General features: G+C 36.5%; 1 protein-coding gene across 3 annotated transcripts in view; it reads right to left on the bottom strand.

Annotated features, from left to right (window-relative positions):
* Positions 1-18,927, bottom strand: part of piezo1 (piezo-type mechanosensitive ion channel component 1) — a 145,740-nt gene that overhangs the window by 94,496 nt on the left and 32,317 nt on the right. For 2 of the 3 annotated variants that reach the window (XM_051709121.1, XM_051709112.1), the window contains one exon: positions 14,441-14,536. The exons of the other annotated variant lie outside the window; for it this stretch is intronic. In XM_051709121.1, the coding sequence (XP_051565081.1) occupies positions 14,441-14,536 (96 nt within the window). The remainder of the gene's footprint in view (positions 1-14,440; positions 14,537-18,927) is intronic. 3 annotated transcript variants of the gene reach the window in all.

Below are 18,927 nucleotides of genomic sequence, written 5' to 3'. Positions count from 1 at the left end.
AGAAATCTGACTGGACAGGAACACGACAGACAGAGCCCTAACAGGGAACAGAAACACAAGCAACATCCCACAATGAACTGGCACCAGACAGAGCACAAAGTGAGATTATAAAGGGAGAGAAATCAGGAGAGTAACGAGGAAGTAGGTGAAACTAATAAACTAATTATCAAACAGGTAACAAGGCAAACGAGAGGGCGGGGTTATCACTGAAGACAAGACAGACACAAATCCACAAGGAAATTAGAAAATACAAAACCAAGTGCATTTACATAACACAAGACAAAACACAAGTGCCTGGACTCGGCCATAAAAATAAATAAACCAAACCAACCGAAGTGACTAAATCCAGACACAAGACATAAAACAGACATAGAACATGTACATGTCAGGGCTCTGCCACGAACTAAGAGTAGGACTGACACATACAATAACACAGTTCAAATAAAGAAGATTATAACCTATTCTTGGTAAATCAATATAACGTAATTCTCATTTGAAATGCATATATACCTGTACTTCAGTTGGAGAACTGAAATAGTGTGAATGGGGTCCAACGTGACCAAATGGGACACAGATCTCCCAAATGGTGACATCACACAAAACAACTATAATATATAACACAAATACCACTATAACAGATCTAAAACCTCTATAAATTCTAATGTACAACTATTTAAATGCCCCCATAAGTTCCCTTTGACCAAGGAAACATTATTAAATAATTCAAGCGCAAGGCATTGTGGGTATTCCCCATAGCCTCAAAGAGTTATTAACACTTAAAATTTTCAGTCTGTAGATTTTTAAGATAAATAAGTTCAAGGAACATAGATATTTGTGTAATGAGCCCAAAACATGATATTTTAAATAATGTTTAATTAAGACAACTTGATTTTTCCAGCAATTACAATATTAGGGTTTACAGTGTACAGCTGAAAGTTAGTGAGAAAAAACCTGTTTAAACATCAAACTTAACAAAACAAGCTTTCGAACAGTTCTGTTAACAAATTTAAAGGCTGCTTATTGGATCTATACTGGTAAATGTCATTTTATGTGACCACACATTACTTCACGATGAGGTTATGTCCCACCAGTGTCAGAAATTAACTTTAAATTAACTATGTAATTGGACCCCTCTGTGCAATTTGGCTGCAGCAGCGATATTCTGGCCTGAAAAGTTGAGCAAGGACATTTTGGTAAGAATGAAAGTTGCAGCAGCCTAAGGTCTGGTCACACTGAAAGGCTTCTGCAAATCTTTAATTGTGTTTCCAGTTTGTCTTGGAATTTGCTCCGGTTTGTTCCAATAAAAGGCCAGTTCAGCGCGCACCGTTAACCTGCTATACGCTACAGCGAGAGTGTGAAATCTTTGGGGCCATTATGAGATGTTCCACAAAACTACATCACTGATGTCTGTGGGGAAAAAAAAACAGTCTATCTACGCAAGTTGAGCGAGGGATTTACACATCAGCTGTGGGAAATTTTCAGCCAATTTTGAGGTTATTCATACTGTATATTTTGGCATATTGCTACAGTACAATACAACAGAGTACTGTAATTTCAATATTTTTCATTTGAAAATTAAAAATAACCTAGTCTCAGATGGTATGCCCAAAGATTGCCCACAATCCGTTTATGGACTGTCTGATGCATGTTGCACAAAAAATTGGCAAGAGCTTTAATGATATGGCAAGCTGTAACCTGACTGACAGGCTATTCGCAACTTTCAGAAGTCAAGGTGCAAAATGTTATTGTAACAGTTAAAGGATGGGCAAGGAGGAGGCGGGAACTGGCTGAACAGTAAATGTAACTTTTAATGTAAAAGTAAACTTAAAACAACATAAAACATAAAGACAAACACACATGCAGTGTGGCCACGTGCGTCTCTCTCTCTCTCTCGAACTGGCTTCTCTGGCTCCCCTTTATCTTGCTCTCCCGCTGATCATTTGATTCAACGGCAGCCGTGCACCCTCACGGCCCGGCCACGTCCTCCTCGTAAAAGAACGGGGCGCCACCTGACTGACTTACAAATGCTGTCGATTGAGCTTAACTTGTATTGGACCCAGAATATTCTTTTTTATTTTTTTATTAAATGCCATGGAACTGAATGTTTACGGTATCCATTCACCATGGTATTTAATTAAAAAATGTCATGGAACTGAATGTTTACAGTATTAATATACTTCAGTATTTAATAAAAAAAATATATGATGGTACCAAATGATTAACATATTCATATACCATGATACTTAATAAAAATAAAAAAATCCACAGTGCTGAATGTTTACCGTATTCATATACAACAGTATTTAATAATAAAAACAAAAATACCATGGCACTAAATGATTACCATATTCATATTTACATGGTACTCAAAGGTTCTAAAATGTTCTACCATGTTACATGTCCAAAAAAGACAATGGGATTGCCATGGTGTCATGTAAAACAATAATCTTGCATTATGCAAATCACAGACAGAGTTCAGTACAAGACTGAGCTGACTTTATATTTATCTAGCATTAGTGGAACACTGAGGGAATAATTTTTTAAACGTCATTATGAAAAACAAATTATTCATAAAAAGCTGTTCTTCTCAAGAGTATTACAAGCTTCCTTTGGTTAAGGAAGTGAATCATGTGAGAAAGAGCAGTTTATATAATTCTCTTCCTGCATAACCAGCATGGGTAAAACCCTGAACCCGAACTGTGACCCTGGCAGCGGAAGGCACGTGGCGCACACACACCCCAGAGAGTGCTGCTTCTTTCTGGATCTTTCCTCTCACTCACATACTGTAACTGTGGGAAAACGTGAATGTGAGAACAACAATCATTATAGATTAATCCGATTTGAAGGGACAGTTCACCCAAAACTGTACTTACCAGCATCAGGAAAGGCTGTTAGCCAGATTCAAACTTGTGCAGCCCACATGCTCTAACTGCTAGACAACAGCTCTGACATTAACCACCATCCTTCAATTGATTTAATATGTCAATTTCTTGTCATTCTTGGAAAGCATCGAGTTACAAGATCATAAACTGAGACGATTCAAATATGGTCAAGTCATCAAAGCAGCAACATGTTATCCTCATCAACTGTTCAAATATGAGCTTGACCGCTGGATGAAAGCATTAAAAACAGGTCATTGAGGAGAAAGTGCAGAGCAGATGAAAGGGATCTGGCATATCACTGCCGCTGTCTGACTTTAGATGCCTAGAAATAATTTAACAAAATTCCAGATGAACATCCAGATCGTCAGACATCCGATATTTGTCCATTTTCTTCTCGGTACCGGTGGTTTAAAATGGCTCTGAATATTCAGGGGATTTTAATAAAAATATAAAATAGAAACTTAGTTCAGCGAGTATGTACATATACAATAAAATGATAACTAGTTACAAGTTTTTGTTTTTTTCCCCCCACACTTAAATAGACATGAATTAACACACATTGAATGCAAAAGGTACAGAATGCAGATAACGGCATTTAAATGCAAAGCTTAACTGAGTTACGTTTTTATATTGAATTTAAGTCAACATAAAATCTAAATTGACTCTATTTGCTTTAATGCATATTCTTGGTCTTTTTGTGCACCGATAATTTGTGCATGTAATTTAAACTAAATAAATGTTCATTTTTGTAATCTCTCTTTAAAGATAGAAGCTACAGTTGAAGTCAGAAGTTTACATACACCTTAGCCAAATACATTTATACTCAGTTTTTCACAATTCCTGACATTTAATCATAGAAAACATTCCCTGTCTTAGGTCAGTTAGGATCACTACTTTATTTTAAGAATGTGAAATATCAGAATAATAGTAGAGAGTATGATTTATTTCAGCTTTTATTTCTTTCATCACATTCCCAGTGGGTCAGAAGTTTACATACACTTTGTTAGTATTTGGTAGCATTGCCTTTAAATGGTTTAACTTGGGTCAAACATTTTGGGTAGCCTTTTACAAGCTTCTCACAATAAGCTGCTGGAATTTTTGCCCATTCCTCCAGACAGAACTGGTGTAACTGAGTCAGGTTTGTAGGCCTCCTTGCTCGCACACGCTTTTTCAGTTCTGCCCACAAATTTTCTATCGGACTGAGGTCAGGGCTTTGTGATGGCCACTCTAATATCTTGACTTTGTTGTCCTTAAGCCATTTTGCCACAACATGAGGTATGCTTGGGTCATTGTCCATTTGGAAGACCCATTTGCGACCGAGCTTTAACTTCCTGGCTGATGTCTTGAGATGTTGCTTCAATATATCCACATAATTTTCCTTCCTCATGATGCCATATATTTTGTGAAGTGCACCAGTCCCTCCTGCAGCAAAGCACCCCCACAACATGATGCTGCCACCCCCATGCATGGTGTTCTTCGGCTTGCAAGCCTCACCCATTTTCCTCCAAACATAACGATGGTCATTATGGCCAGTTAAATTTTTGTTTAATCAGACCAGAGGACATTTCTCAGAAAAGTTCCTTTGCTGTTGTTCTGGGTTTGATTTGCACTTTTCGCACCAAACTACGTTCATATCTAGGAGACAGAATGCGGCTCCGTCCTGAGCGGTATGATGGATGTGTGGTCCCATGGTGTTTATACTTGCGTACTATTGTTTGTACAGATGAACGTGATACGTTCAGGCGTTTGGAAATTGCACCCAAGGATGATCTAGACATGTGGAGGTCCACAGTTTTTTTTTTCTTGAGTTCTTGGCTGATTTCTTTTGATTTTCCCATGATGTCAAGCAAAGAGGCACGGAGTTTGAAGGTAGGCCTTAAAATACATACACAGGTACATCTCCAATTGACTCCAATTAGTTTATCAGAAGCTAATTGGCTAATTGCCTAAAGGCTTGACATCATTTTCTGGAAGCTTCATTTCCAAGCTGCTTAAAGGCACAGTTAACTTAGTGTATGTAAACTTGTGACCCATTGGAATTGTGATTAAAAGTGAAACAACCTGTCTATTGTTGGAAAAAATTACTCGTGTCATGCACAAAGTAGATGTCCTAGACGACCTGCCAAAACTATAGTTTGCTGATAGGAAATCTGTGGAGTGGTTAAAAAAAAAATGCTTTAATGACTTCAACCTAAGTGTATGCAAACTTCTAACTTCTAAGTGCAAATAGTGTTAGATAATATTTACATCAAGTGTAAATGGTAGATAGATGCTATTTAGACCCCAGTGCGAACAGTGGTAGACACTATTTGCACCCCTATTTAAATACCTTGGTTTTACTATAGTGATATAGTAGTAACCATGACTGTGGTAACCATGTTAATTTTGTGGTTACGATTAACAAAATACCATGGTTAAACTTTGATTACTGTAGTAATACCATGGTTAATTGTCAAAAGGGAAGGTTAGGGTTAGGGTTAGGATTAGGTGTAGAAATTGGCGTAGGGTGTCTGTGGATCTCTAAAGGCCCCAGCACAATTAAGGCCCCAATATTCTTGAAATCAAAGAATGAACGGGTGCTTGGTGACGAAGCTTGGCATCAATGACCCGGAATAATGCAAAGCAACATGGAGAAATATCCAAGACAAATTTGGAAAAGCAATGAAAAAGATGAAGGGCAAGAGTGGAGATGAGGCATCGAGCACCAATGTACCCAGGCTGTTTTTGGATATGTGAACACTGCCCCATGGGTATGGGCGGAGTCCGAAGATGTCAGAATGTTTGTAAACAGTATACTGTTGCTCAGCTGTTTCAAACTTCTTTTTAACCCCTGAACAAATAAGAACTTCTCCGGAAGTATATTGGGGCCTTTACGAAGAAGTTCTTCGTTCAGAGGTAAAAAGAAGTTCAGAACAGCTGAGCAACGACATACTGTTTGCAAACACTCAGACACCCGCCTGTAATTAATATGACATTAAAATGTGTTTTCAATGCTTTCTTGCCTTATTTGATGTGTAGAATTCACAAAACCAGTAAAAGAAGCTGTTTTAACTACTCAGTGATGATTTATACTAAATACAGTTTGCAGTTGATAATGTGTAATTTGTAATGTTAACCTTTTGCATTCAAAGCACTAACGCGCTATACGCAGCCATAATCTGCACTGGTTACACCCTGTTATTGTAATTTATGATGACATTAGCCACATGCAACCAAATAATCTGTTTATAATCCGACTGATAGCTTAATTGGACTGAAAAGTCTTCACGTAAACACAAAAATGAACCGACTGAGCTGGATCCGAATGAAATTTCCATCCAATTGAAGGGGGTGGTGAAGACCTAAAATAATCTGTTTAAAAGAAAAATATTAGCCATGTAAACGTTTGAATCTGACTACTTTCTCAATCGTATTCTAAAATACCGTGCGCTCATGTGGAGATGTGGTGCGTATGTATTTTTATACGTGATACTCTTCGCTGGAAACCAATTTACACAAAGCAATGACAAAACGCATAATTAAGGGTATGCGGGCTCGCACTGAATATTCTGCAGGGCACATATGTTCTTTCATGACATCACATAGAGCAAAAAAGAATGTTGTGTCATTCTTAATACGGACTTTAAGCAGCAGGTGTTGCTGTATGGCGTTCTGTGTTCCATTGCGTGTACGTGACTTTCACTCGCTTCCTGACGTCGACTCGAAACCATACTTTCTAAAGCATTTGCCATAGTGACAGTCAATCGTACGTGACAGATTAGGAAAGTAAATGTTAGAATATGTTTTACAAAAGATGTTTGCAAAGTGAACACAGTAAAAAGCCTAAACATACTCCTCAAAACTTACGTTAAATTACATGGTTATAGGCTTTGAATAAAAAAACTGAAAAATACTGATAGCCTATTAATAATAATATCTACATTTATGATGTAGGCTATTTGTATAGTATAAGAAAAAACTCTTCATCTGACAGATATTTAACACTGCAAGCATCCCTTCTCTTGCTGTTTTAAATAGCCTAACTTTTTTTTTTTCTTGAATGATCAAATGCTCCATTCTGCCATCATTATTGCTAAGTGATTTTTCCACAGCTGTTGATTAAAGTCCCTATTATTCTGTTTCCATTCCACATCTGTAAACTCCTTTAAGGACAACTCTCACCCACTCTCACTCTCACTGTCTTTACTTCGTACTCGCATCCAGAGATGCCTGCGGTTAGATTGCAGGAAGAATGGGCATGAGGCAAATACATGGTTAAGTTAAACAGGGTATTAGACATTGCATCTAATTCTTCATTTGCCGAGTAGAGTGAGTAACATAAGAAGAAAGCTTTTCTGGCATAATTTATAGATATCTCAACAAAGCAAAAACGGCAATTACAGTTTTTGATGCCATTTTCACTTTCTCAGCCTTTCTCCGTTTCTTCAGAATGCAACGACTGACACTTCGCATAAGCAGAATTATAATTCGGAATACATGTAATGTACATGTAAATGAATATTTGTATCAGATTGCAAAGTTTAGGGGACATATAAACAGTACATTCGGAATCTGCAATCGGATTGAATTTATTTGGATTGACGAAAATTTGTGCATGTAAACATTGTTCCTACTGCAAAAATGGGTGTATAAAAAAGTGTGTGAAAAGAGTGGTGATGGGCATACCTTGCTATGGGCAGATGTGTGAATGGCTTTCTCTGCAGAAGGCACATGAGTCAAGCAGCATATAAAATAAAAGATTCCTTTTGTAGACTAATTGAACAAAACAAAACCAAAAAAATTGCATGGCATGTTCTTGGAAAATAACTCTACCGCAACGATCGTACATGCTGGTGTGTTGATGTTGACTGATCTTAACTGACTGAACGGGAAATAGTTGTCGGCCTAAAAGTAGGTGGAGCTCCAGGTCAAAACTACTGATGACATAGACCAATGGCAGTAAGAAAGTGTTTAGCAGCCGGTACGAAGTTTTCCTTAAAGTTCGCCCCGGCGAGCTGTTACGAACTACCGAAACTAACTCAAAAACATCTTTGTCCAGATTTTGTTCTAAATGACTTCACACCCATTCGTTCTTCGATTTCATATGAGTGTGCAGGGGCCTTAAATAACAAGCTGCAGTGATGCCCCTATACTGTACTGGGTTACTAAAATGACACCAAATTACTATAGTAACGCCATGGTTAATTGCATCAAATCGATGGTTTCCGCCAAAAACATGGTTACTACAATATTACTGAATTAAAACCATGGTTAATTTCCGAAAATGTTAGTTTCGAACCAAGATGGGCAGAAAAGTGGGACAGGAGGCGGCATCGTACTTGGGTCGATCGCATGGAAAAACATATCCGCGCTGCCTTTACAACCCCCTCCACTACTGATAGCTATACTATTGTGGCAGTTTTTTGTAAACATCTGTTTCCATCAGACTACTGGGGTGCAAATAGCTGCACTGTGTGGGAGGTGCTATTAAACCTACAGTATGTGCAAATAGTCACTCGGTCTAGTCAGCCGCTCTTATGTATCTGCCAACATTTACTATTGTGTCTTTCTACAAAAAGGTCAAAGGTAACTAGGTCAGTAAAAGTTACAATATTAGCCGCTCCCTATTCCGTGAAGTCTAACCCTAAATAGTTGTGGAAACTGTGACTATGACCCAAATATGCCCTGGCTAGCATTTGTCGACATGATATATATTTTCCTAAAGCTTTTAAGCCTGTGATTATTCACAACTGGCCTGGTGTTCCTCAGGTTTCCAGGCCACAGAATGAGCAGTTACTCCATAGTAGTGAACAAACAAGATGGTTTTCATTTAAACCCTTAATATTGTTCACTATCAGGTTTCGTTTTACTGTGGCTGGCATTTACAGGGGTTTTCTGAGTGGGAATTCTGTACGTGCCAGAATATCCCCTGCAAAAAAAAAATACATTTAGAAGACCGTCACTTCATTCACATCATCCCAGTTCTTGCTGTTATCCTCCCTAGTGTGTACCTACAAATGTCCAGACAGTGGAAATTAACAAACATTCCCAACATAGTCTCATGACAACACGTAATAATTTGTATGAGATAGTGTAATCATAAGATATCGTTCAACTTGGCTCGAACAAAAAGATACGACTTTTATTCCCATAGAGACAAACCAGTCAACAAACAAAATTTTAAGGCACCAATACAGTATCAATACAATACAATGCAGGCATGAAATTTTAGCTAGCCTCCTATCCAACACATTAAGGAAGGAAACGTCACTGAACAAATGCGACTACTCATTCCGTATTTATTTATGCAATTCACATGACTGATGTATGTCAATAACCAGTACTACGAATCTCTTGTCTTGTTCCAAACCCCGATGTTTTCGTTCTTCCATGGTACACAAATCATGACTAGGTTTAGGGTTTGGGTAAAGCCCAAAGTATACTTTGATTTTGACGTGAACGCTCAGCGTCTGCATACAGTCGAACATGAGCCTGTCAAAGTATACTCCATCTGACTATACGCACATACACAGGCCATTGGTGCATGTGCGCTATGACTGCTGAGACATCTGACTATTTATCTTCAGGAGTTTAGACCCATAAAGATGTCTTTATATTCCTTCAGACTCGAGTTATCCAAATGCAGGTATCTCCTGACCTCCTCACACACGCGCTCTTGACATGCACATCCACTGTTATTGTTTTTAACCTTCGTCTCCTGTTATTTATGTCTTCTTCTAGTGTTTCTTTGTGACAACAACGGCTCACATTTGAGTGTTGCCACCTTGTGGATCCACTAACTTGTGCAAATAATTCCAGGCGCATGCACATGCTATGTGTTCAAAGATGCGTGGTTAGAAAAATCAGGCTGCACGTGTTCAGTGCTCAAGCACTCTGCTGATGACGAGATTTCCGTCCCACGTCCTGTACTTGAACGCTGAGTGTTCACGTCTGACCGAAGTATTATTCGAGCATAAGGGGTTAGACTTAGGAAAAATCTTTTAAAATCATTTGTTGTCTTGTTTATTTATCAATGGAAGTAGAAGTTGTACATTTTTAGATGAGCAAGTTTAGATGAACTCGACTGTTTTACAATTTTGCCATCTTGTACTATTATTACGACTTATCATTACACTGTAAACACTAATAGTATTCTCAAATTATAAAAAATTGTTTACTCAACTTAATCTTAAATTTTTACTATTCTTACTAGTTTAAATTAAGTTACAGTTACTCTCTAAATCCTAAAGTTGTCATTAATAAAAACATTTAAGTGGTCCTAATTAAACATTACTTGAAATGTCACATTTTGGAATCATAACTCAAATACACAAGTTCTTTAAAATCTGGCTTCGAGTACTACTAACTTAAAATTACCAAGTACAAAATTGCGGCTGTGTGGAATACCCATAAACCCTTGTGCTTGAATAAATTATGTTTGTTTGGTCAAAACAAGGGAACTTATGTAGTATGTATTTCGTTTTAATTCTTATGACTATTGTTGTTGTTTTGTTGTAGCTGGTTGATAATTGAGATTTTTAAGTCACCATGAGGGTGATAAGCGTCACCTCTGGTGAAATTGGAGCCTGTTTAGTTTAAGCCATTCTTCTTTACTCAATTGTACTTTACAAAGGGCAGATATATGTGTACTATGAAGTACTGAGTAGAGTCCAGTGTGCCGTATGGCTAACTTAGTCTAGTCATAATTTTCCTTATCCCTCATATCTTTCTGTATGACATGTTATCACCCAATTTAAATAATTAAATCAAAGCAATGATACTTTAATCATAGATGAGTTAAGCTTACTTGTAACTAGTTAACATTACTTAAAAAATTACATTCAGTTTACTTGAGCCAAATAAGTATGTTTACTTAGAAAAAGCATGCAAACCGATTGCCTTGAAAAATCTAAGTAAGGTCAACTAATTAGATTTTACAGTGTAGACAGAGTTGGAATTCCAAACCTATTTCATGGAGGTAAATCAACTGACACAGTTCCTTCTCAGTTCATTTATTTTTCAAGACATGAGGTCTCTTTCATTCTAGTATTATCATATTAATACAAATATCAACACAAATACGTTTTTGTTTGAAAATGCATTGATTTTGCTACATTTACGCCTCTCATCCACACTGGAACAGCGTTTTCCACCATCGAAACTTGTAAATGCTCTCTAGTAACGCACACTTTGGAAAATGATGTTGTTGGGAAATTAACGAAATTAAACATTTGTTTTCGAACAAAACTGTGATTCTCACAAAACCTGTCAGGAAAATGTCCTGGTACTATTTTACTCCACAATAAAAAATAAAATAAAAAATAAAAAAAATAAAAAATATATATATATAATAATAAATAATAAATAATATTTTACATATAGAAAATGAAGCCTATTTTTAGGGCCATACATTTTTTTATATTGTTAAATTTTTTCATGTCAGTTCTGCACATTTTACCAGCTGATTCTCATTATAGCAATGAGATATATACAGTATATATATATATATATATATATATATATATATATAAAATGTACTGTATGTTACATATATTAAATTGTATTGTATTAAGAAGTATTTATACTTAATAATAGTAGTGCCTTTCATTTTTGCTGATTTTAATTTTAAAAATCATTGTACAATAGCATCTTTTTTACTATAATAAATTAAAAACAATAGGAAGTAACAATAGGAATATTAAAAGTAAAATGTTGTGTTACGGTGATGCAAACTGGGGTGATGTGTGTTTATTTTTCCAGAAAATAATGTCACAATGCAAAAAATCTTTATGTTCCTAAATGAAGTGTTAGTTTTCTTTATGCAAAAAAAAAAAAAATATATATATATATATATATATATACAAAAAACATCTTAAAACTGTTGTGTTCTGTTGCATTCTGTTGTACTCCATCTATATGTCTTTGAACACAAGAATGTGTCTTCTGTAAACACCCCCTAAGAAACGTGTTCGATTGGGGTCAGGTGAACCCGGCCGAAACCACCATAATTATTACGCTTCCTTTAGGCACATTAGTAAACTAGACGAGCAGTAAATGATGGGTAAATGATGACATAAATTTCATTTTTTGGATGGACTATCCCTTTAAGCCACCTTTGTGCATGTACTGCAGAAACCAGTTTGATTAAGTAGAAACACAATCCTAGATTTCTGACAGTGGTGACGAGGCACATTTAGCTTGGAGGTGTGTCGTTATCATCAGTATTTAGTATTGTCACTCCACTCGGCCACATACTTCTGTTATAAGCCTGTATGTAGTTGGAGAGGCTCTTTTATACAGAGCATCAAACTATCATCAGCACCTTGTTAATCAAGCACTCCTTGTGTCCAGCACTCCTGCCTCTTAAACAGGAAGTGGCTATGCTGATCACCTGCTGTGAGTTACAGTGCTCTGGACTACAGCCCAGAGATAAAAAACCAGCCTGCTGCCCCGTTCACACAGTGGTTTTGTCATTGGTTGCCCTAACATTACTGGTAGGCAGTGCAACTGGCCATAGCTTTTAAAAGTTTGATAAAAAATGTGATGTCTTGCCAGTAAAGATCATTTGTCACTCCATTTTTACGGAAATTTCGTACTCGTTTGCTTTGTTACTGCATATCACTTTATGAGTGAACGGCCCTTCTCCTGTCACTGATGATGCACCTCATCCCAAAGCGTTGTTCAGTGCCGCTCCCAGAGAAAACCAAAGACATCAAAACTGGATCAAAGCCCTGAACTTTTCTCTCTTAAAACTATACATTACATAAACAGGTGCTCAAATGGGCGAAGCTAAATACAAAACCAAGAGAGCCAAAGAGGTCTATTAAGCTTTGTGGATCTTTGTAGTTTCATACTGTCTAATACTGCAGGAATGAATGGCTAGTGGTTTATAATGGACTAATGGATTGTCATTGTCAGTCAACTTGTGGTTTGGCAAACTGACTAACTGCTTAAGTATTCTTTAATGTCAGCACTTACTAAATAGATATAGAGTTGTGTTTTTTATTATAACAACTATTATTATAAATATAAATAATACTATATATATTGATTTAAATATACAAAAATCTAAATTTTTGAATAAATAGAAATAATAAATATTCAATATATTTTATTTCATTTTTTAATATATAGTATATTATGGGAAAACCAAATGTAAAACCACTTTTGAGAGCCAAAGAGCCTTTTATTTATTCTAGTTAATTATTTTGTATTTTATCTTTTAAGCTTCGTAGTCTCATTTTGTTTAATAAAGCAGGAATGAATAGTGAGTACTTTATAAATGTTTATAAGTAATTGTCGAGATCTGTAAACACATGGTTTGGCAAACTGACTAATTGCTATTCTTGAATGTCAGCACTTACTGTATTGGGAGTCAGGATCACCCATAAGGGGGGGGGGGGAAGTGGAGAGCTTTCAGGAGCCCAGCCATGCAGGGGGCCCAAGAGAGATAGTTCAACACCCCCGACAGTGCAAGAGATCGTCCGGAGATCGCGCACGCTTATTGCCCACAACAAATACTGCCGCTCCAACCAATACCGGCATGCGCATCTTTCACGGCCCCAATGATATATATATATATATATATATATATATATAGCCATTCATTCTTCAAGGATAACCTTGCACGTGGCTTGATTCATGCGTCCTTCACAAAGACGAATCTGCCCGATTCCAGCCTTGCTGAAGCACCCCCAGATCATCACAGATTCTGCACCAAATTTCACAGTGGGTGCGAGACACTGTGGTTTGTAGCTTCTCCAGGTCTATTATCTGTTATTTTGGGATGATAACCTCACAGTTGTCTTAAATTCTAAAAGGTAAGATGTTTAATACATTTACTGGATTTTTCATGTTGAGTCTCAAATCGCAGTGGGCTGTTTACATAGAAATGTTACTTTAGACCAAAAAACGTTTTTGACTGTTTTGTGTTTAATTACATTTTTGTTTTCAGCTTCTAAACCATGTTATCACCAAATTCATACAATAAATGTTGTTTTGAATCTTCTTAATGTGGTGACCAATCATGCTAATGGGTGTGCTGCATATAGCGCTCTCTCTCCGTGATCTTTAGAGTTCATAGAAACATAATAATTAAAACATTAGAAAGCTGAGACGATCTATTTCTCCCCCTATCCACATCCCTATCAGAGTTGGGCACAGCGGAGACAGCCTCAGCCAACCTTTCCCATTTACCCACCTCGTACTTTCTGACGTGATACTATTATCAAGCTTCCTAAGGAGAACTTTCTCCTTGCAGTAATTACCTCAACAAGAACATCCAGCTCTTGTCTACTGAAGTTTTTGTTTCTTTTCTTTTCCTCCATGTCAACATTCAGTTATCAAATGGTTAGCAGCAAGTAAACTCTCCTTTGACGGTTAATGTCGTTAAACTAACACAACTTGCCGTTGAGAAAGCTCTTGCCATTTTTGAGTGTAATATGCACCAGAGAGTCTGTGAACTGTCCACGGCCGTGCCATTTGAAGATGACATTAGTTTTACGTAATTCCCCAAAACAACATACCACAGCCAGACGAGTACTGTGACATTAAAAAACAAAGCATTGAGAAACTCTCACCTCGTAGCGTGTGCTTGTTTGGCCATTGAAACCACGGTAACAGCAGCAGGTACAGAAGATAGACTAAAGAGAGAGCGTTGTAACGGAAGATGCAGGCTGTGGGGGAAAAAAAGAGAAAAATCAATTCAGTTAATTTAGTCTTATTAGTTCATTAATACTACTATTACAGAAAGTAGTCTAAAGACATGTCATATACTTAAAGAACCCCTAACCCTAAGCATTATCAATAATGGTAATGCATGCCGTGTCTACCCACAGTCAATGCACTTTAAAACATCACTGCTTTTTGTTCAGTCTAAGATGAATGCCGTGTAGTTGTGCCCTCTTTACAGGTCTTTGATGATGTTGATGAAGCACACACCCCATTCAAGCTGAGAAGCCCACGTGCAAAGCATTCTGAGACTACTTCAGGCACCTTGAGGGTCTGCCAAGGCACACGGGAGCTCCTGCCCCCTGCCGCAGCTGGAAGAGGAAACCTCCCGTGACGTGTATTTTCCATTCCATCCCGACAACACCTCAGAGTCTAAAAACTCTTGTGCTGTCCCCCAATCTGTAATTCATGCTGATGACTGAACGCTTTGTTTGAGAACTCTGAAAGTTTTTTAGGCTTGAAGGCTACGGAGCTGTAACTACCATTACGACGCAGGAACAAAGACATGCAGTGTTCTGTGAATGGGCTCATAACTTCACCAGGAAAACAGTCTGTTAAAGGAATAGTTCAACCAAAAATGACAATTCTGTCATTATTTATTTGCCTTCATGTCATTCCAAACCCGTGTGTTTTACTTTCTTCCATGGAACACAAAAGGTGAATTTCTGAAGTATATCTTGGGCCACTATTTTCCATATAATGAAAGTGAAAAAGGACTAGGACGTTCAAGCTCCACAATCAGTACCTTTACATGCATTTTAAAAGTTTGATTTCAGTCGGACGGATAGAATTCGACTTTTTCAAATGTCACATACCAGTCAGATTTTTACGAATTCGGACTAACAGACCTAGTTTACCGATTGTAGTTCAGCTTCGTCCAGCATGCTGATCAGATCACAATTGGCCTCGGCATTGTGCACATACAGTACATGCACCAAACATTTTTCATAGTTTTTAACGGAAAGAGAAAATAAAAATGCAACAATAATAATAAAAAGTGAACTGCTTAACTGGTTTATACCTTGTGCACTGAAAAAATATAGCCCACTATTTTTAAAAAACAACACGATTATCTCGTGTCAAATCAACCAAATTTCAAAAACTTTCCTGGCTGAAATATTTGCTTTTGTTAAAACTATTTCTGAAGATAAAAATAAGTGATTAAAGCTAAAATGTGAAATACCATGGACCAAAATTTGGGTTGTTGACACGGCATTTTCACTGTCACACAATGTAAAAATTAATAAATCGTATTGTCATCTTTTAAAAATGCATTAAATGATTAAACATTTCTTTGCTTTACATCGACCTGTTATTATACAAACAGCATTGTCATTAGATTTTTTAATTTTTTGAGCCAAATCTCAAAATTGGTTCAATAAATTCTAACTTTTATAAATTAAAAAGAAAAGCATAAAAATTTTTATAAATACCACTGGCATAATTTTACAAGTGTCTATTTTAGTAAATGGCAATACATTTTTTTCATCCATATATTTCTAAAAGCATAGGAAGTTGATACATTTGTCACTGAAAACCACATCCTCTAGAGAGACACCATATCCTCATTTTAAATTGGGCAATTCCACGGACGACTTTATTTAGTTTCTGTAACCCCATTCAAGGTCATGTTTCTGAAGCCCCCTGTGAAGGCCAGGACATGTGCACATGGTAAGTTTTTGTCTCTAAATTGTTCAAATATTTAACTTGTTTCAAAGCTCTAAAAGTGTTTACATTTTGTTGTCCTTTGGTGTGACACCCCTAAATTATATATATATATATATATATATATATATATATATATATATTTACTAAAAACTATGTTAAACTGCACAATTATGGAACATTGTGCAAATGTGACTTGCTAACTGCTAATGACATGTTAGCTAAGAATAGCAAGGTCATTAACTCACACAAAATGCTGAAACATCCTTTGGTGTGACAGAAAATGTCCTCTGGTGAGACAGCTGTACTGTCACACACGAGGACAAGGTCTATTAAAGAAGCATTTTAAATAATTGAATAAAATTTAACTAATTTTTATTCTTTTTTTTTTACCATTTTCAATGTTTTAATTGCAATAATTAAACTACTTTCTGCAGAACATTTGTACTGTTATAGTGATGATATGATGTATGATGATACTGCTATTCAGTGTCTTGAAAATAAATAGTTATAAAAGTTAATTAACAGAGGTTCGGGAGGAGCATGCCAATTTCAATCTGACAAATCACAGCCCGCAAGCAGAAGTATATAAGCCGCAGCTTACCTGCTTCCCGTGACAGATTTTCTTGGCATCCTGCCTCCTCCCCATCTCTACCTATTTTCAAATATTCACTATTCATCTAAGGGTACGTTTACACGACAACTATATACTAAAAACGGAAAAGTTTTTCCTTTGCGTTTTTGAAAAGTTGACAACATTGTCAAAACGATCCCCGTTCACACGGATCCGCGAAAACGACTAAAAATGCTGCATTATGCATGCCAGGCCAGTAGTAGGCGATGTCACTTTGTAAAGAAACACTACGTGCCTGCGCACATAAGTATTCTTCCACAGAGCGGTGAATACAAACAATGAAGATGCCGATCGCTGGTTGTAGTAGTGATGCAGTAAATCTACATTTTGCTGGAGAAGTGTCAATAAACTCAAAATCTTGAGCAGCACAAACACAGTACTGTAGTCCGCCATTGTAGTTTTGAATGTCTCGCGCATTGTTTTGAAGTACTCGAGCGCATGCCTATAGACTGAACACGTAATACGTGTGCGCATGACGTCATCGTTTTCACAATAATCAGGTTATAATAAAATGTTGCTTTACAAAAGAATAGTTTTTTAATGCATATTTGTCAACTACCCATTTACTGAGCACTCCATCATTTTGTACAGCAAAGTCAAAATGACAAGTTTTGCCTATGATTTGAGCAAAACTACAGGTCAAAATAAAAGAATCTTAAAAAGGTGGCAGCATCATTATTTTAATTTTACACAGAGATAGAAATGTCTATTTCTAAAATCAGTTGACTGCAGCATCCCTTGTTGAATTATATGGTAATGGTGAGAGTCCAAAAATGAAAAAAAAAATAAATAAATAAATAAATAATAATAATTTTTGTGTGTTGTTTTTCCAAAGTTGGAGTGTCTATAATTCCAAAAGTATTATAGACATCTTAATATACTTTTAGATTTGGGTTCAGAACAAACTTTCCTCTTTGTAACTTCATTTATAGGCCCTAAATGGTTAAATCCCAGAGATATGGGACTCTCAATGTGTACTCAAAAAATATATATTTTTAAGATTTATGAATTTCAATAGTCTAACAAATTTCAATCAAACTGAATTGAATACTCTTTAATAAAATAAAATAAAAAAGACTACATATTTTAAGTTTTACTAATTTAATTTTGATAAACAGTACATCATTCAATTTGATGGATTTTTGCGTAAATCCAACAGTTACAAAAATGCTTTTGTGTGTGTGTGTGTGTGTGTGTGTGTGTGTGTGTGTGTGTGTGTGTGTGTGTGTGTGTGTGTGTGTGTGTGGCAAATTATTAAATTTGATCCATTTTCGAAAACCAAATCACATGGTGATTTGTCACATGGTATGCCATGAAGCTAGTTATTTTTATTTTATTTTTTTCAACAAATCAAAGGTTTGAAGTACAAATAATGTTGAAACTAGAAATGTTTATTGCCAAAAACAATATATTTAAAAAAAATTTGGAGCATGAAAGACTTAAGTCATCATTCACTTTCATTACATGAAAAAGAGTGGCCAGGTTATTCTTCAAAAATTCAGCTTTTGTGTTGTACCAAAGAAAAATCACACGGGTTTGGAACGACATGAGGGTGAGTAATGCAAGGAGAACTGCAATGGAAATTACAGAGGTAAAAGTGCAAAACTGGTTTCATTGATACCTCTTGGCAAAATCAAAGTTTTCATAAATGTGACAGTTTGGGAGGGATCTTGTTTTGACAAAAATCTTGTGGGAAAGAGTAGATGCAGACAGACAGCTCTGTGATTAAAGCATCAGTCTGATGATGTTACGCGAGTCTCGTCTGTGTTTTGACTGAAAGCTCCTTCCCTGGTTACCAGCAGTTAATAATGTCATCTAACACGACCACAGTAGCAAAGTACGATGGTTATTTTTCTACCTGCTCTGATTTCATCCACCACACAGTGTTTTAAGAGTGTTCAGATTGTAGAGGACAGGAGGAGAAGAGAGGATTTGCGGCTATAAGTTCATGTCTGTTAGCTTTGTGGACATGTACTGTATATCTGAAACTAAACTGCAAATTCCCCTGAGCTCAGAAAAAGCAACATCTGAACAATG

The sequence above is a fragment of the Myxocyprinus asiaticus genome, chromosome 1 (genome assembly GCF_019703515.2).
Source record: "Myxocyprinus asiaticus isolate MX2 ecotype Aquarium Trade chromosome 1, UBuf_Myxa_2, whole genome shotgun sequence".
Taxonomy (NCBI): Eukaryota; Metazoa; Chordata; class Actinopteri; order Cypriniformes; family Catostomidae; genus Myxocyprinus; species Myxocyprinus asiaticus.
The sequence above is the reverse complement of the archived record's forward strand: the minus strand, read 5'-3'. Positions and strand labels throughout refer to the sequence as shown.